Genomic DNA, 20915 nt, shown 5'->3' with positions numbered 1-20915 from the left:
ATTTACCTACTTGTGTCAAAACCTAGTAATTATTCTGAGACTGAGAGATTGGAATGATCCATTCATCGAAAATAAATACATTTGTATACACGTATATTAAATCTATCGAAATATTTTTTTTTTTTCAAAAAATTGACCTTTCTTCAACATTATTATGCTGTACTCGAGCAGTTCAATCGGTTTTCAGTTATTATAAAACAATTATCGAAGGAGATAGGTAAATGCGAAGCATCCTCGTTTATTGTGTGCGGATATTTTTCATGATGGACATCCATTAGACAGTGTAGGCCTATACCACGAGCGGAAAACACCCCATTTGGGGCAAATCGTTGAACCTAAATTCGTTTTAATTGTTAATAACTAATTATCTCAATTTAATAGTAAACAGGGTTACATCAGGTGGTTAAAATCAGTATTGAAAGTACGAACCAACTTTATACCATCGATTTCTAGAATTCTAGAAGTAAGGCGCGATTTACCGAATTATATATAGACTAGTACGCGAGCGAGTCGTGTCCACAGATGGTTCTCGAATACACAGTAATTTCAGGGTAAAAAAACTGGCAATTTCAAATGTACGTACCGCAGGACTATAAATACATTGTAGTTTACAGAAACGAATAAATAGACACAATGATTAATGTAGTCAAATAAAATTAGCACTATGGGATTTAGGCCTACTTCCGAAGGAAAAACTTGTCTTATAAAAATGAGTCCAAATTTGTTATTTGAACTCATTTAAACAAACCCAATTTGTGTTTTGTATATAACGTTAGAGTTGAGGGATGGGGAAGAGGATGGGAAGAACAATTTTTAAATATATTCTTTATACTCTAGTAGCTAGATCAACTTTCGTATGCACTTTGAGGTCCAGAGAATTTGACTTCAGAAATTGGTTTAGGATGGTCAAACAATCATTAATGGCTTGGTTACACATTTTGAAAATGTGGCGAAAGGTCAAAAGGTCAGGGTGAAAGGTTATCAAACTAAACACAAATAGGTCCTTAAATCTCGACAACTACTGGTCACAGCGAGGTAATTTTGGTCTCAAATTGATCAAAAGGTATACATTTATATTCAGTTTAATGGGAAATTTTAGTAAAAAATTACCGGAAATGCCATTTCTGATCTTTGACCCACACCCCAGGGCATGTATGTATATTCGTAACTACTGATCCTAGACAATTGAATTTGGTCTTAAATTGTTTGAAATGAACATTTTGTTATTTGTTGCACATTTTTAAAAATGTTACAAAAGGTCAAAGGGTCAGGGTCAAGGGTTATATGAACAAATATAAATAGATACTTGTATCTCAGCAACCACTCGTCGCAGCAAGTCAATTTTAGTCACAAAATGTTCAGAAGGCATGCTTTCATATTCAATCTAATGGGACATTTTAGTCAAAAATGATCAGAAATTTCATTTCTGACCTTTGACCCACATATCATGGCATCTTCATATCTCTGTGAGTACTGGTCGTAGAAACTTAAATTTGGTATCAAAGTGTTCGAAATATACATATTTACATTCATTGTAATAGAAAATGTGGTTAAAAGATGAACAGAAATACTATTACTAATGTTTTAAACAAAAAACATATCTCTACATAACTTATCCTTAGACAGTAATGTTATGCAATAACTGATACTTTAAATTGTTTCAATTTCAAGTACTAGTTATTGCTGTCCCCAAGAACATTTTGATAGAAACGTCAAGCTCAACAGTTCTTTTCAGAATGCTAGAAGTAGCTTGCCATGTGTATCCGATTAAACGCCCCGGGCATTTATTGTTCAAAAGGTTTTTTAGGGGGAGGGGAGGCATCTTTATTTGGGGTATAATATTCAACTAAATATTGTTTTAAATATAACACTAAACACAGTAAAACATTTACGATTTAATACTTTTTTTAAACTGTCCCTGTTATAGTTGATTAAAATAGTAAAGTACATGTGACGATACACCACTACAACGTTTATATTTTGTAAGTTTATTCTCCAAGGGCCCATAAATTTGGCTACTTGTGTTAAACCAAGGGCTCATAACTTTACCTACAAACAGGGAGTCTGAGAGATTGGAATGTTCCGTTCATCGCAAATCAATACATTTGTATAAACGTATATTAAATCTATCAAAATAGTATTTTTTTTTAAAAATCGGCCTTTCTTCAACATTATGATACTGTGCTCGAGCTGTTCAACCGGTTTTCAGCTATTAATAACAATTTTCGTAGGAGGAGATAGGAAAATGCGAAGCCTCCTCGTATTATTGTGTGCAGGTATTTTTCAAGAGGACATCTATTAGACAGTGTATACCACGATCGGAAAACACCCCTATTTGGGGCAAATCGTTGAACCTAAATTCGTTTTAATTGTCAATAACTAATTATCTAACTCAATTTAATTAGTAAACAGGGTTACATCAGGTGGTTAAAATCAGTACCGAGATTCTAACCAACTTTATATACCATGGAGTAAACATTCTAGAAATAACGCACGACTTACCGAATTTTGCCCTTACGTAAATGTATATATAGATACATCACCAGAAATAAAAAGAGACTACAACACTTTTTGGCTCGGATAACATTCAGACATTTACATATAACAAGAAATGAATTCGATATTCGGATCATTTATTACGGTACATGGGCACGTGCATTTTGGAACTTTGATATTGAGAGATAATTTATTTGAGATAGCGCTGAATTTCAAACTAATCGCTGGCAAGATATTAATTTCTAATATCTTTCCAGGAAGTGTCCTGATTTACAATTAATATACGCCTTAGGGAATGTTTTTTTTTTCTTACATCTTCATCATACAAGTCGGCAGAGTCCATATTCATAATTTATTTATTACAACATTGTTTCCAGTTAGTTAAAAGAATATGACCCATTATGGGAATATGCTTTCATACGTTTGTGTTTTATCCAATGTGACTGGGGAATAATATGTACAGCGTTTAGAGGTTTCACGACATTATGCGCTTTATAAATCTAGGATAGTATTATTATTATTATTATTTTACATCATCCATTTCCATGTTAACTTATTAAGCTTTTTTTAGTTTAACATTGAATGCAAGGAAGTTTAGGCAGTCATTTATAATTTTTCATGGTGATTAAGCTGAAAAATTTAACAATACCCTAAGGTACTATTTCATAAAACTGTTACATTTGTTTGTATTCAAGACATGACCACAATGTTAAACAGGTTTTACCATAAAGTTGGGATAAAATTTGAAATATAAATAAATAAAAAATAAAGCCTCCGGATAGGGTTGAGTTTGGTTTTACAAATGTTTTTGGGAGAGCTCAAATATTTAATCTGTGATGTATTTAAATGAAGGTTATTTAAATAACGACATGAGCAATACAAAAGGAACTACAAACTATTTATTTACTAATCACAGCTGATAAAATCTTAGTACAAATATACAATAAAATTTAATGTGTTATAAATGGAGATTAAAATGGATATATCAAAGGCCATTTTGCTGAAGAAAACATAATATATTTTGTAACTTGTTTTTAGAAAGGCAATCTGCCTGTTTCTTAATTTAATTTTAATTACATTACCAAATAATAAAGTTTTATTACAACACATAAAATGTGTCATTAAATGTATGGTTAACATCTCGAAATAAAATGTGGTATAAAACAAGAAAAATTATAAAATATAAAAGATAAAAGTGCAGAATGATAAAGTAAATGAAAAAAAAATCACAAAGAGGTCTATTCATTGTTAAAATAAGAACAAGGCAAATACAATGGGAATTGGTAAAAGATAGATAACAAAAAAGAATAAACCGTATATAAATTTAACTGGCTCTGTTCCAAAACATATTATTTAGGAATTATGCAAAAATAATTAAACTGAGCTAAAAAGTTAACAGATCTTGAAAAGTTATTAAATACTTAGAGAGCAAGGAAATCTTGTAATTTTTTTGGAAAAATCACAGTTTTTTACAATGCATCTATAACTTATGTGCCCGACACATGAATGCGAGTGGAGGATAAAACAAATCAATACTATATAGGTTCTGATTGTTCAGATGTACGCCCTAACGTAATTTTTAGTCGCGTGGACGCGACTCAATAGTTCACTATGTCGGTCTGTCAGTCTGTCGGTCTGTCTGTCGGTCCGGTATCACTATGCGTTTTAGCACGCGACTTATGGATGTTGGCCTTGTTTAGATGACAGAGCACTGATGGGTGTGTAGAAAGCGATGACCTCGAATTGGACGACCCCAACAACCCGGGCGACCTCGAATTGGACGAACTAGAATTGGACAACCCATAACACGAAACCGACGACCCCTATAGCCTAGCCTAGCCTAGGCCTATGTATGGTATAACATCCCGAAGCCGAACATAGCCAAAGACCTTTATACCATACCTTATATAATACTCGCAAGCAATTGAACAATGACGGCGTGTATGCATCATGGCCACCAAACCCAAGACTCGCTCTCGCCCAGCCGATTTTGAAAGTGCTTGTTCCAACCCTGTGAACTTTAACAATGGTGTACATGCTTCCCTAAAATCATTATTAGATGGGCAGACCAAAATTAAAGAGGATTTGAACCAAGCTATTGGATTTAACTCTAAAGTTCCAGTCGTGAAACAGAAGAATATTGCCTTACAAGATAAACAGTTTTACGTGATATATGATCTGACCTTAGTGGATTATAAAGAAAAGAAGAAATGGAAATTTCAAGTTAAATCTTTATACGACAATGGAACTACACTTACATTCTCTGCTGGTAAATGGCGAACTTCTACTGGGACTCCCTATATTTTCAAGTAACTTTTACGGTGTTTTGAGGAACTGAGATATGACTGGTTTCTTTTTCTCTGCCTTCTTTCATTTTGTAATGTCAGTATATTTAACCTGGCTTTGCTTGTTTAAATTCCAAGCATGTCCGCTACGTACCATTTTGCAAATTAGACCTTTGCATACCCGGTTGCATACCTAATGTATTATTCTCCGTTTTATACACGAGGAGTGCAACGCTTACGCTACATATGTAATACGGCAGCACTAAACAGAATTGTTTTAAGTTTCATTATTGTTATATTTAGTTTTTTTATTTTATTATATTATTGTTAACTTTTACCTAATGTTTAAATTATCTTTGATTAATGTGTCAATCCAACCCTACAACTGATGCAAAATTTAACCCTTTTGTGGCATACGAGAACATGTATTTTATGATAGTTTAAATGAATCTAATTATTTTGATCCAGAAACATTCTCAGAGAATTTCTCTAAGCATAACAATGATAAAAATATTTTGTCTACTATCCATTTTAATACACGTAGTCTCATAGGCAAGATGGATTCTTTAAAACGTTTCTTCTTACTCTTGAATTTGACTTTGATGTTATTGCTATTAATGAATCTTGGCTACAGTATGACAATAATCCCCTAACAGATATGCCGGGTTATAATATTTTTTCTAGAAATAGGAAATCTAAGGCGGGTGGTGGTGTAGCCCAATATGTACGAAACAATGTATCAGTTACTGTCCGTAATGATTTAACAACTGATGAATCAATATGTGAATCGATATTTATTGAAATAGAACAGATACATGGGAAAAATATCATCGTGGGAACAATCTATCGTGCTCCGTCTTTGAATATCAATGCATTCAATGATATCCTAGATAATCTACTTCATACTCTTTCAACTGAAAATAAGCTTGTATATCTGTTGGGTGATTGCAATATAGATAGTTTGCAATATACTTATGAAACCACAACTATTTAGTAACTTTTATTTACCGCTAATACTTAGACCTACTAGGATAACATCAAATAGTGCTACTCTTATTGATAACTTATTGACCAACCAGCCTGATTTACACCTCGCTAGTGGTCAGCTCTATTGCGATATTTCCGATCACCTACCTGTTTTTTCTATATCTACCTTAACATACAACAATACTCAAGCAGTCAGTAGACGTCCAAACAAACCTTTTAGGAAAATTAATGAAAATAACATCGAACAATTTAAACGAGAGCTTAGCGTAATAACATGGAACGATTGTGAACTTATTGCAAGAACCTAATCAAGCTTATAATACTTTTGAAACTAAATTAAAACTTTTATATAATAAACATTTTCCAATTACTACGCAAAGTAATAAAAACACAAAATTAAAGCCTTGGATGTCAAATTAGACCTTTGCATACCCGGTTGCATACCTAATGTATTATTCTCCGTTATATACACGAGGAGTGCAACGCTTACGCTACCTATGTAATACGGCAGCACTAAACAGAATTGTCAAGTTTTTCTAGAAAACAGAGACCCCCACTAAAACGTCTCAATATTAAGTCAATATTACGTTATATAGGGGATCCCCACTAAAACGTCTCAAAATCACAGAATGACGTATCAGTAATAAACGGTAAAATTTAAATAAATAATTTAATACAAAATTCATAACGAGAAGAAAGATAGTTAAAACAATAAAAAAAATTTCTCATCTTTAAAATGAATAAAACAATATTATGAAGAAGGCACAATTTCTAAAAAGCAAAAGCTTCTATTTTAATAAATGTTATTATGAAATGAAATTCAAGCAATTGATTGAAAAAATACAGTAATACTGTATCGCCATTTGATACTGATTGTGTCAACACGAACAAACGAACAGATATGGAACGCCAAGAGTGCATCATTAAAACTGCATTCGACTCGATTAGCACACGACCTGGTTTGCCATGTTTATGATATTTCGTGTACTAATCTTTCTGTATTTTTTCAATCAATTGCTTGCTTGCGAGTATTATATAAGGTATGGTTTAAAGATATTTGGCTATGTTCGGCTTCGGGATGTTATACCACACTTAGGCCTAGGCTAGGCTAGGCTATAGGGGTCGTCGGTTTTGTGTTGTCCAATTCTAGGTCGTCCAATTCGAGGTCGCCCGGGTCGTTGGGGTCGTCCAATTCGAGGTCATCGCTTTCTATACACCCGAGCACTGATTGTAGGCCTATAAATTGTCACTGAAAAAGCACACAGGTAAAGTTAAGGCTCTTATATAAATATTGCCTGCTTAGAAATCAATTATAACATTTGAACTCAGTCTCCAAAGAAATATTTTTCTCGACTATATTTATAATATTAGAGGCATGTTTTACTAGGCCTAATTCGTCTTTGTCGCGTCGAGAGATTTTAACATCTTCATGCTTGAAGATCTTTAAATTAATGACACAGAAATTAGTCACCATAACTATTTTCGAGGACTCACTTTATTGTATATGTCTAACGAGGGTGACACAACATATACAGGTAATTAACTACTCAATAAATCAGTCATCAAAAAGGTAGTCATGTGACGTCATTTCCAATCACGTTCACTTGTTTATATAAGCTATTATTACAAATATAACAAAATGTGGCTGTTTATCACTGGTACATTTAATTCAATAATACATAAAAATAAATTTTAAAAAAACATGAACAATTTCAGTTGAATTTTTATGATTACAAAAATATATGGTTATAGAACGATGAAGCAACCCGAATGAATTTGTTTTTTAGCCCTGATAGCCTCGGTGCAGTACAAATTTTGCGGGAAAAAAGTATAGGAAAATTGTTTTCTTTTTTTTCTGATAGAGTATACCATATAGATTGTCAGAAAAAAAAATCTCCATCCCAGGGTCTTCGGGAAAATTTGTTACGGCACTTTTAAATTTTGGCCTATATAACACACACAAATGCCTATTAACACACACAAATACCTATATATAGGGGATAGGGAAAACCAATTCACGTTTTTTTTAACTTTGAGTTGTGTTATGATGATTAAAATTTGCTGAGGCTTACTTTAATAACTACTTCTCATAGTAGTTGATAAATCGAGTCGATAACAATGACATCATCATGCCAGAATCCAATATGGCATCCAATTTGGCGGAAAACAGGGTATTGCTAAACCCCGCAAACCCTTGCAAACCTCCAGAAAAACATAGCAAACCCACCGAACCAACATAAAAGTGATTGAATCATGTAATGTACGACCCACTGGGTATATCCATGTTAAAAAAAAATTAAATTTCTACTGTTAACTACTTATTTTTGGGTTAAAACATCATTGATAATGATATCTGATGATCAAGAACAAGAGTAAATCATCTATCTGTATAACTATCGAAACTAAATGACCAATTATCTTTCAGATAACATTGATGTTTTGTATGTTGGTTATATTTGTTATGTTGGTGTACATCAATGAAGTAACCAGTTATAAAAAAAGTGATTTTGTCAAAAATGGGAAATTCTACAGCCGAATAAGGTGAATTTTCGTTTTATTGAAATTGTTTTGATTAGAGAGTAAACATATATTTTGAAATGATGGTGGACAATAAATACTTTAAAAAAGTAGGAAAGTAGGACTGTAAAATATGAAGAAAAATTTTAGGGAAAAAAACACATTAGTAGTTCTGCCATTAAATTAGCGTTAATAATATGCTTAGGACAGCCTTTTCGTACAGAAAGAGCTAGGCTGAGCCTAAGCCGCACACATAGCCTGGCCTAAACCCGTTTAATACCACCGGCCCAGCGATGGCATAGCTTCAGGAGCGTTAATACATATTACAAGGTCAGTGTTGGCATTTATCAATATTTGCTTATATTTTTGCCTAAGCTGAAAAATTTAATCTTATTTATCAAACCGTCTTAGCAGAAAAATTGTCTTAGGTAAATTTTACTTTGCACATGCGCAAAATTAACTCTAGAGGGCAGCAAATTATGTCATAAGACAAAAAATCCTTGCTTACGCGTGCGCATTAGCTTTTTTCTCTTAGCGATGGCGGCGCTATAACATTATATCTTTGTATTTTCACTCCCAACAAGAGAGGGTACTGGCTACTATTGTTTTTATTACTTGAAATAGAGAAAGATCACAACAGTCGGAAATACATACGAAAAACAGTCGGAAATACATACGAAAATCATTCGCTCTAAACTTAAATCAAATCAACTTTTATTTATTTTTATCAATGACAGCGACCCTTGGCAGCCGATACAGTTTTGTAAAAGTTAGTCAAATGGGTCGTACCCTATCCCGAAAATATTAGTTTTGCTCGTCCAATTTCTAGCCATCTTACCGAAGATTGATATCATTATTTTAGCATCCGTAGTACAGCGGAAAACGCAGCCTTTCCGAATGTTCAATGTTCTGGCCTAGCGCGCTCACGTTGTCAAAAAAGAATGTTTCTGTTGCAGAGATGAGATAAGACGAAATTTTTCATTTTAAGGCAGGGTGTTGTTCGCTTTAGATTTAAGACAAAATTAATCAAATATTTTTACTTAGATATATTTATAAATCTAACTTAAGGCAAAATCAGGGATTTAAGTCAAAGTTAAGACGATTTTTTTGCTAAGCAAGTTTGATAAGCCTCTGGTCCTAAGGTCATTACGTCGTACGTTCACTGTCCACGAGACCGTCAACTACGACCCATGTTGGTGTGAACTTCGTGCACGTTCACTGAAGTGTAAAAGAACAATGATAATGTATTATTTATATTACAGGGATAGACCATTAGGCGAATATCATACAAATCTACAAAGTAACAAAATAGATTTTTGGAGAACATTTGGCAATGTTTCAAGCTGTGTACCAAAGAAGAAAAATATTTGTTACATAAAGACGCACAAGACTGGTAGTACGACCATCGGACACATCATGAATATATTTGGATTTCGCAACAACTTATCATTTGCGTTCAACAAAAATAAAACTACTAATGGCCATATAGGTTCTTTTACGGTTTTAAACAAAGATACTCCTCGTCATAGTTTTCTCCCCCCATTAGGAGTTGAAGAAGGTGACTACGATAATTATAAGTATAACTTGACATCTGTTCACCTCCGCTATATCAGAACAGGACTCATTTCATTCATGAACCCTGATACAAAATACATAACAATAATTCGGGAACCAGCCGGGCAATTCGAGTCTGCGTTTGACCAATTCCAATTAAAGAGAGCATTAATAAGAAATAAAACTGAATCAGACTATGAAAACATTAAAAGGTTTTTACAATATCCTGACCACTATTGGGAAAACCTGAGGAAAGTCAATTGGCGAGGGAATTCTGGAAGAGCTTGGTATTATGCAAGAAACAATCAACTGTTTGATCTCGGATTAGATCATACATATCACGGGGACACACAGCTAGTGGAAAGATATCTTGATCTGTTGAACAACGAGTTTGAAATGGTTATAGTTTTAGAACACATTGATGAATCGCTTGTTGTCCTAAGGAAAGAGCTGTGTTGGTCTTGGAATGATATACTATATATAGCTAAAAATAGACGTGAAAACGTAACAGCATTACCTGACAAATTACAAGAGAAGATACGAGCGTGGAATTTTGCAGATAGAATGCTTTACTCGTATTTTAATCAAACACTTTGGAAAAAAGTACAAAGATATGGATCAACCTTTGAATCAGACTTAGTTTTTTTTAGAAAGTTGAGGCAACAGGTGAATGACGTTTGTGAGGTTAAAACACATATTAGAAATAATAAAGTGTTTCATAACCAAGCAAAGGGGGCGTCCTTAGATTGCGAGCTTTTAGGTATGCGGAAAAATGGGATGTTCAAAAAAGTGTTTTTACGCCAAGGAGGAGACAAAGCGACGGAACAAATTGACGAAAAAGATTTTGACCCTTTCTTTTAAAATCCTTATTTCGAATCATGTCAAATTAAAGCTAGTGATAATTTATAAACCTACATGACATAAGATACAATTATGATCAAACAGTAACCCAATAACGTTAATCTACAAATGGAATGTTACCCGATACGCTGAAGCCAGAGTAGTAAAAGGGGTACTTCAGAGTAGAGAGACTGTTATGTTCCCGGGGAATATTTCATAATTCCTATTGTTTAATTTCCTGTTATTGTAATAATAATTAGTGAAGGTCAGTAGAAGTAGGGGTAAACCAGTCCAACAAGAAAATCATACCCCCAGGGCAGGAGTACTCCAGACCCAGTGGCCTAATAGGCCTACACCAATCACACTTAAGTGAGAAATTTTCCTTAAATCAAGAAAATATTAAAGGTTTCACTTAAGTGGTATCCAAAAGGGTTTAAGGTTAAGGGAAACCCTTAACTTGGTCTATTTTCCCTTAACTTTTAAGGGACCTCAGAGGTACCTTAAAAGTTCCCTTACTATTCAGTACATTGGTTGTGTTGACGATTCTGTATGTACGAGTACTATGCCTACTTTTAGATAGCCCCAGTCTAGGCTAGGTAGAGATGCTATGTCCCTTGATGGTCTGCCCACTAACCAGCCTAGGATTCATGTTTGGTTTGAGTGGCATCTAGACCTTTTTTACTGATCCACACCATACAAACTAGTCTAGGCCTATATTCATTTATTTGTTTTTGTTTTGACTGCCATTATTTTCGTGGAAGATGGCTTCCCATTTCGTAGTAATAGAAATTCTAGTAGGCTAGGTAGAGATGCTAGGCCCCCTGTTGGTCTGACCAGTAATCAGCCTAGGATGCTTATGCCTCAATACAGACAGGTTTAGGCTTACACAGAATGTTGGTTTGTTAGTAGTATTTAGGCTAGACCTATTTTTCTTGATTACTATTCTAGGTCTAATATTCATTTTCTTTTGACTGCCATTTTCTTTTTATTGATCATCGTCCACACCGTTTTCTCTCCATCCTCCCTGTCCCCAACTCCTTACTTTTTTTTTAATATACAAATTAGTTTAGAGAGGAAGGATATTGGACCATAGGGGAATTCAATCCTCTGTGATTGGACAATGGGACAACTCATGAATATTAATGATTATTTTTACCCTTAAGTTTTACCCTTAAATTAACTGTTTTCCTAGGTAAGTGAATCCCTTAACTCATTTGTGAATACACCTTAAAATGGACCTGAAATGAACTTTCGATTTTCAAGAAATTCACACATGTTATTTAAATGTATCAAATTAACACAAGCCCATACAAATAAAAACAAAATGTATAGTATTTTGAGAAAAAAACGAAATTTTAAGATACCTTGGTTAGTTAGCGAAAATTACTCACGCCATTGCAATATTCTATTTCAACGGCCGCCGGGAGCCTCTATATTCACGACGTCACATAATTATACACACCATGATATCGAGAGCGTGTATAGTATAATATAGTATATAGTATAGTATACAAATAATGAATGTTTATGAGTGTAATGGTACAAATAATGACATTAGGTGAATGATGAAAGGTTATATCAACGAGGCAACGCCGGTAATTTTTATCAACTAAAGCCTACACTTGTTTCACATGGATTAACAGTAACATTTGGTTTTTAATAATTATATTAGATATTATTATTTATATGAACTTTATAAATGCACCTACAGTTAGTGTTAATTATGTCAACAAACGACCAAACAATCCTAGGCCTAGCAAGGCTAAAACGCCTAAGCCCAGCTAGCCTAATATTGACAGGCCTAGGCTGAAACTCGACAGGCAACTGGAATTAATCCCGGCTAATTATGTTTTTTCCAACGATTCCACGTCTTGTAGAGATATTCCCATTAATTAATAAAAATCCTAAAAACGATATTTAAAGCTAATTTAAATGACTTTTTGAATGAAATTAGTACATATATATCTCCAAATCGTACACAAAAATCTACTGCTGCATATCTCGCGGTTGTGTTTACAAACGAATCTGAGACGACGAGAGGTGGCGCTGTTGCATTTTACAGTAAAAATATATACTAGATTTGTTTTATCCGCGAAACCTTTTTTTTTTCGTACACAAAAATGTTTTAAAAAGTACTATTAAATGATCGTTTAATAGTGCGTACTATTGCACGCCATGTGACCCACACATTCGTCCAATCAAATGACAGGAATTTATTTAGGTGTTATATAATAAGAGTATAGTGTATAGAGCGTGTTATAGTGTATATATTGAGAGCCCGATAGTTTGTGAATCATCGACAGCCTGCTGGAAAGATACGCAAAGCGTTGACACTTATACTAAATAATTTAAAGAAACTAACACATTTTAGCAATATAAATTACGAACGATATACAAAATACACGAACGGAAAATATGGATAAGCATAATTGCACACGGCGCTGTTTCCCGGACAACGTTGCCAGGCTAACTTTGGTATTGCCAGAAAAAAACCGTCGAATTGACGATTTTAAATTGTCATTTACTCGATGAATAACCGTTTATACGGTAATAATTTTATATAAAAAAAAATCTAAATACTTTTCTGCAAATGCACAAGCATTTTTTTAGAAAATACTCCATAGATTTCAAGAGTTATAGCCAAAAAATGCAAATTGTCCATAGGAATATATTCGCAAAGTGACGTGTCCATATTTTTCCGTTTTGTATATCGTTCGTAATTTATACTGCTAAAATGTGTTAGTTTCTTTAGTTCTTAGTTTAGCAGAATTAAATTAATAGTATTAGATGATAATTTATTTGTCACGATCAGGCAGTTCGAAAACGAATTGTATACATATTTTACTTTGGCTTGACAATGAACAGCAATTTGTTGATATCACGTTGGATGCACATGAAACGGAGATTCGCATGGGTGGGTGGTGGATCGCCTAGTCCTTTAGATTTAACTAAAGTGTCTTTAATGCATTAAAGACACTTTAGTTAAATCTAAATTACAAAACAAAGGTAATGAATCAACTAGAACATTCAAATGTAATAGAAATAGATGTTCGACATGTAATTACGTTTCATGTTCAAACCAAATAGTAGGACCTTCTGGTAATTATGTTATCACAGATCGTATAACGTGCACCACTAGAAATCTAGTTTATTGTATTTCGTGTACTAAATGTAATATGCTTTATATTGGTGAAACTAAACGCAGGTTAGGTGATAGGTTTGTAGAACATTTAAGGTCTATTAAACTAAAGACTCCCGGATTACCTGTAGCCACCCATTTTTGTAATAATAAGCATTCCCTTTCGGATATTACAATTTCTGGTGTTAAAGTATATAATGGTTCTGAGACATCTCGTAGAATTATAGAAGAAAGAATAATTGTAAGGCTTGGCACTCTTGCCCCTACCGGCATAAATGTACAATTTAGATCCTTTAAACATTAATTTTGCCAGAAATTTTCACATATTAACAATTATTTACACTTGAAGCTTTTGTCTTTGTTTTAAATTTCCTGCTATATAAGCAACCATTCCTGCTTTGTACCCCATAGCTTTTGGAGGCGTGCCTTTATGCCTTTTTTTGTTAACATCTTTGATTGGCTGATTTGTTTTATTATGTAATGTTGTGACTTATATATGTTATCCTTTGGTTACAATTCTTTTCACCTGATGATGGGCTATGCCCGAAACATGTCGTAAAAATAAATCTATATTGAGGCAGTTTTAACTTATTTGATCTTGATTTTTTTTATATATACAGTATTAGTGCTGTTCCGCCGTACCACGCCAAGAATGTTAAAGAGTCGCTATCCAATCGAGTTCGAACAATACCATGAAAGCCCCAGTGGTCTAATGGTTAGGACATCTGCATATCAAGCAGGCGGTCCGAGTTCGAGTCTCGGTTGGGGCGACTTTTTCTCATTCTCACAGATTTCCTCATCTTTATCGTTTCAAATTAATTAATTAAATTTCAGTATATCACCGGGCGGTTTAGAATTAATTTTTTTTGCCTGATTTGTTTATATATATAAAAAGTATCTCTTCGGAGATCCCGCCTCGGGAATAAAAATACTGTAAGATGAGGGCGTATCAATTTGATCTTTGGTGCGCGTGCGTACAACTGAGAACTAGTGCTGTTCCGCCGTACCACGCCGAGAATGTTAAAGAGTCACTATCCAATCGAGTTCAAACAATACCATGAAAACCGCAGTGGTCTAATGATTAGCACATCTGCATATCAAGCAGGCGGTCTGAGTTCGAGTCTCGGTTGGGTCGAATTTTTCTCATTCTCACAGATTTCCTCATCTTTATCGTTTCAAATTAATTAATTAAATTTCAGTATATCACCGGGCGGTTTAGAATTAATGTTCTTTGCCTGATTTGTTTATATATATAAAAAGTATCTCTTCGGAGATCCCGCCTCGGGAATAAAAATACTGTAAGATGAGGGCTTATCAATTTGATTTCTGGTGCGCATGCGTACAACTGAGGACTAGTGCTGTTCCGCCGTACCACGCCAAGAATGTTAAAGAGTCGCTATCCAATTGAGTTCGAACAATACCATAAAAGCCCCAGTGGTCTAATGGTTAGAACATCTGCATATCAAGCAGGCGGTCCGAGTTCGAGTCTCGGTTGGGTCGAATTTTTCTCATTCTCACAGATTTCCTCATCTTTATCGTTTTAAATTAATTAATTAAATTTCAGTACATCACCGGGCGGTTTAGAATTAATGTTCTTTGCCTGATTTGTTTATATATATAAAAAGTATCTCTTCGGAGATCCCGCCTCGGGAATAAAAATACTGTAAGATGAGGGCTTATCAATTTGATCTCTGGTGCGCGTGCGTACAACTGAGGACTAGTGCTGTTCCGCCGTACCACGCCGAGAATGTTAAAGAGTCGCTATCCAATCGAGTTCGAACAATACCATGAAAGCCCCTGTGGTCTAATGGTTAGAACATCTGCATATCAAGCAGGCGGTCCGAGTTCGAGTCTCGGTTGGGGCGACTTTTTCTCATTCTCACAGATTTCCTCATCTTTATCGTTTCAAATTACTTAATTAAATTTCAGTATATCACCGGGCGGTTTAGAATTAATGTTCTTTGCCTGATTTGTTTATTATATATATATGTATATTTATGAATTAGATAGAAACACGGGCGTCTATTACACGGTGTTTCACGTTAAACGATCTTCAGATAGACTGAACAATACCGTATAACAATACCGTATCTCGAGGTGTTATAAGGCTTTAGTCATGTGGTATGTACATTTTCTTGTTATGACGAAATTTTTAAATCAGTTCAGACCTTTTGTTTAACAAATTTGTTTTGTTTGCATTTAGAATACATAGCTTTTCATCTAGACAAAGACTACAACGCCCATAAGCGGCGTTCTTAGTGGAGGAATATTTAATCACTTTCCATTTAATTGTAAACACTAGATGGCACGCTCGCTTCGCTCGCGTACCATTTAGGTCGTGCCCACAGATGGTTCTCGAATACACAGTATTTCCAGCGAGAAAAAAATGGAGATTTCAAATGTACGTACCGCAGGACTATAATACATTGTCGTTTACAGAAACGAATAAATATACACAATGATTTATGTAGTCAACCAAAATTAGCACCCTGAGAATTACTTCCGAGAGAGAAACAAAATGAGTCAAATTTTTTTATTTGGACTCATTTAAACAAACCCAATTTGTGTTTTGTATGTAACATTAAGGGTTGAGGGTTGAAGATAGGTACAAAGAGGAAACATTTTAAAATATATTCTTATCCACTCAGTAACGAAATATTGTTTTTAATGTTTTATAGGCCTATAAATAATATACCACTAAATACAGTAAAACATTTACGATTTAATACGGTACTTTGTTAAAACTCTGTCATAGTCAATTGAAATAGTAAAGTACATGTAACGATACACCACTACGACGTTTATATATTTTTAAATTATTAATTAATACAAACGTTGAGAAGCAACTGTCAGTAATAACGTTTATTTATTTGTATATTATATGTTTATAATCTAACAGTAGGGCCTACCCACACTCACAGTAATAAAGTTTATTTGTATATATTTTTATATTACATCTAACAGTACCAACACTCACAGTAAGAAATTGGCGATTCAAATTGCGATCAAAAGTGGTTAATACCTTAACAGTATTGTACAGCACTAGAGGGTGAGCTCGCTTCGCTCGCTCCCCCTCTAGGAAGTGTAGACGATGGTTCTCGGAATGATAATGTTCTCCTTATACATTTTCTGTCGGTTACCATTATTGAAAATGCTTGACATTCGTAAAACTGAACTACTTTGTTTCACAGTGTTTTAGATGATTAATAACATTTTAAAGTATAGTTTTTATTGTTTGGTAGGGCCCTTTGGGGAGGCGGAGGTCATTTGAGGGAGGTGCTTATTCGAGGGATATATGTTAAATTTTTTAGTTCTAATAATATGGTAGCATTTATAATCAAATGAAATCCTCTCATAGATATGAAAAGTGGTAAAAAAGAATAACAAATGCTTGGTAAATTGCAGATAACAGTGCGGTGAATTCTACTACAAATAGTATAATTGTGTTATTATAAATATGTGGATGGACGTTTATTAGATAGTTGGGTTGTGGGGGGGGGGGGTTATTATTCAAAGTGATGTTTTATTGGAGAGGCGTTTATTCAAATGAATACCATCCTAATAATTATTAATACATTATTTAATTTAATCATCTTTTGAAACTAACTGCCGTGACAGAGTGGGCCCAAGAAAGAAGACATTACGGCTTGCAACATGGGCAGACATCTCGGTCCTAACGGGACACAGGAAGATAGCCTACAGTTATTCCTGCAAGCTTACTCAATAAAACTCAGCTATCGGGATTTCACTCGAAAAATGTCTTATCAAATCTCCCTATGTAATTTTATAATACTATTCCCCACAATATATTCTGATTCTTTATGGCGTATATTTAATTTGATCTTTATTAATTTGCAGTATAATTCCTATTATTTAACTACTGTACCTTCACACACGTGTGGTATGTTTTAAAATAAACAAAAAACTGAAATGGCTATGATTAATGGCCAATTTTTTTTTCGTCTTCCAAAGGGACACTGTATTGATTGATGGAAAGTGCCTGTTTCCAGTCACCTTTAGGGTCAAATCTATTATTTTAACTGCTCCCTTGTGTATAAAAGAGAGAAAATATTTGAAACTAAGGTGAACTTATCTTAAACCCGGAAATTACTTTGACCGGGAAGAATAGAAATTGAGAGGAAAATCCAATGTTGAAATCATAAATGTTGTTAAAAAACTCTTTATAATATCTTCATAAGATAGAAATATGGAATAATAGCGTCGGCGTGCACACTAATGTTATCAAATCTACGTTTCGCGGTACATCTCGGATAGATAAGGTAGGTATCCAAGGCGGAGATTTGTAGAGAAGTTTTTGCATTGTGCTCGCCTATGTCAGAATTAACCATAATTTATATATAGATTGCAATACTTATGTTTATTCTCCAAGGGGGCCCATAAATCTAAATCTATACCTGTATGGTTAAACCAAATAATTTGGAATGTTCCATTCATCACAAATCAATACATTTGTAAAAACGTATATTAAATGTATCAAAATAGTATTTTTTAAAGAAAATCGGCCTGTCTTCAACATTATGATGCTGTACTCGAACTGTTCAACCGGTTTTCAGCTATTAAAAACAATTATCGTAGGAGGAGATAGGAAAATGCGAAGCCTCCTCGCATTTTTGTGGCGGGTATTTTTCAAGATGGACATCCATTAGACAGTGTATACCACGATCGGAAAACACCCCTATTTGGGGCAAATCGTTGAACCTAAATTCGTTTTAATCGTCAATAACTAATTATCTAACTTAATTTAATTAGTAAACAGGGTTACATCAGGTGGTTAAAATCAGTACCGAAAGTACGAACCAACTTTATATACCATCGAGTAAAAATTCTAGAAGTAAGGCGCGATTTACCGAATTTTGCCCTTACGTAAATTTATATATAGATTACGTCATTACTTTTCCAAGACCATACGTACTTTGAGAGCTCGGATTCTTTACTGTACGTTTCTTTTTTGAAAGATTTCTTGTGATTGTTAAACCTAGTTTTAAACTGCCCACCCGTCATACAATATATGTCTTAGTTTCGTTATTGTTTATGACGTCGGTGGAGTAGACAATTTCAGATGCTAGGCATGAACCATTTAAGGGGCATTCGGGTTTGTTGCGGCAATTGCACGCACTTTCTCATTCTGTATTCAGTACATTGTGGTTATGCTTGTTAATTACATTTTTTACACATGGCATACAACTATAGCTTACTTTAACATTGTTCTTGTTAAATATTTTATGTAATACGTGTCCATTGGGAAAATGTTTTTTAATTAATTGTAAAAAGGTTCATGCGACATTTTGTCTTAATGTTCGTACTGAATGGTGGGTTGAACCATATTATGTTTCTCCCTCTGTTTCTTCTTATACCGGATGCGGAGTGGTGGGTGTAGAATAAGTTATCTTTGTGTCCGCTTGTTCGAAGTGCTTCGCTGTATAGTTACTTGGTGTTTTCGAATGTTTCTTCGTCGCTTGATAATTGACTTATACGCTTATTAACTCCTGCCGGGATCTGCTTTAATATCGCAGGAGGGTGGTTAGAGGCTATGTTTATGTAAATGAGTGGGTTGCCTGGTTTTCTATATGGTTGGTATTTTCCAGTCTGCAAATTAAAAGTTACGTCCAAGTAGTTTACGGATTGCTTACTCAATTCCGTAGTTATCTTTAATCCGAAATTACTGAATATCTTATATAACTCTGCTTTTATCTCAATAATTTTACGGGATGACACATTCTTGAATGTCGTCAAACCATCGTCTCGGTAGAGGCCGATTAAACTTTTATCAAATTGTTGACCAAGTTTGTGAAGGATGAATAGTCAATGGCAGAATAGAGAGATGTTATTGAAGATAATGTTCTGACCTTCATCTAATGGTATATTCTGTACATTATTTTCCTTTGAAAATGTCGAGGGCAGCCGGGCCTTCCCCACCCCGATCTTATGATAATAATGTTGACAATAATTATAACGGTTCTGATATTGATGAATAAACCAAAAATAATAATGATAATTTTTGTTTTGTCTTACGTGGGTTCATCCCACTTTTATTCCATAAATACATAATATAATAATTTTACAGTACAGTTCTTTTTGAGTTCATCTTTTTCATTATTATCTTTTAACACTTAACTTTTTTTGTTTATTTACAGTTAAACATATTATGTTTAGAGTATTTATCTTCTTTTTTTTTTAATTCATAATTTATTTTCCAACTAAATACATAATTTATTTTTCAACTAAATACATACTTTATGTTCAACATACATTTCTACTAATGTTATTCCATTTACATATTTTATAGCATAAACATAATTTGATTAAAAAAAATTATGTTTGTATCATCATACATATATTTTCTGCTTGAATTTTTTTTCAAAATGTTTATGTTAACTCATAAGATAATTTATCAACATGTCTTATTTTTAAAAACTTTCTGTATTATCTATACAGTATATAATCTTTGTTTGTATTCTTCTCCTATTACATATTTATTTCATAAATACTTTAACATTGTTTAATACTCCTTTATTTATTATTTTTTATGCATTTAGTTTACATAGCCTATATCCTTTAATAACTCTATACTCATAAGATATAATTTACGTTGTATATTTATATTACAGATAAATAATATTGTACCTAGCCACTAATTGATATCACAACTTTGGCTATGAATACATACTCCTAAACATATATACTGTATATAAATATATATACATACTACATATGCATTATGCATCTTTTGTGTCATTCTCATAGCATACCTTATTTTTTCAATCGTTTCATAATTTTACATTTGACTGTTCATCTATTTAGACAACATTCTAGACGATTATGATCTAATTTTTCCCATTTCTTTCTAGCCGCAAGATTATCAATTGCATATTCAATTTTTCTTAACGTTTTTATTTCTTTAGTGAATAAAAACCATGCATTTACAATTTTATTTTCTGTTCGAAAAAGAACACTTGCCTTGTAAATACAAAAAGTAAAAATTGATAACAACTCATTTACAATATTATTGGCTACACCAAGAATAATATATTCAAAACAAGAATAATCAACAAATGCCTGATTTTCTTTGTTACAAG

The 20915-nt window shown here is 33.6% G+C and overlaps 1 protein-coding gene across 2 annotated transcripts in view; it reads left to right on the top strand.

Annotated features, from left to right (window-relative positions):
- Positions 1 to 20915, top strand: part of LOC140050543 (galactosylceramide sulfotransferase-like) — a 46898-nt gene that overhangs the window by 4295 nt on the left and 21688 nt on the right. The window contains exons 3-4 of one of the 2 annotated variants that reach the window (XM_072095792.1): positions 8194 to 8309; positions 9548 to 16346. The exons of the other annotated variant lie outside the window; for it this stretch is intronic. Of the exons in view, the coding sequence (XP_071951893.1) occupies positions 8194 to 8309; positions 9548 to 10700 (1269 nt within the window). The 3' untranslated portion in view covers positions 10701 to 16346. Of the gene's footprint in view, positions 1 to 8193; positions 8310 to 9547; positions 16347 to 20915 lie in introns of those variants that run through there. 2 annotated transcript variants of the gene reach the window in all.

This window comes from Antedon mediterranea, chromosome 5 (assembly GCF_964355755.1).
Source record: "Antedon mediterranea chromosome 5, ecAntMedi1.1, whole genome shotgun sequence".
In the NCBI taxonomy this organism is placed as follows: Eukaryota; Metazoa; Echinodermata; class Crinoidea; order Comatulida; family Antedonidae; genus Antedon; species Antedon mediterranea.
The sequence above is the reverse complement of the archived record's forward strand: the minus strand, read 5'-3'. Positions and strand labels throughout refer to the sequence as shown.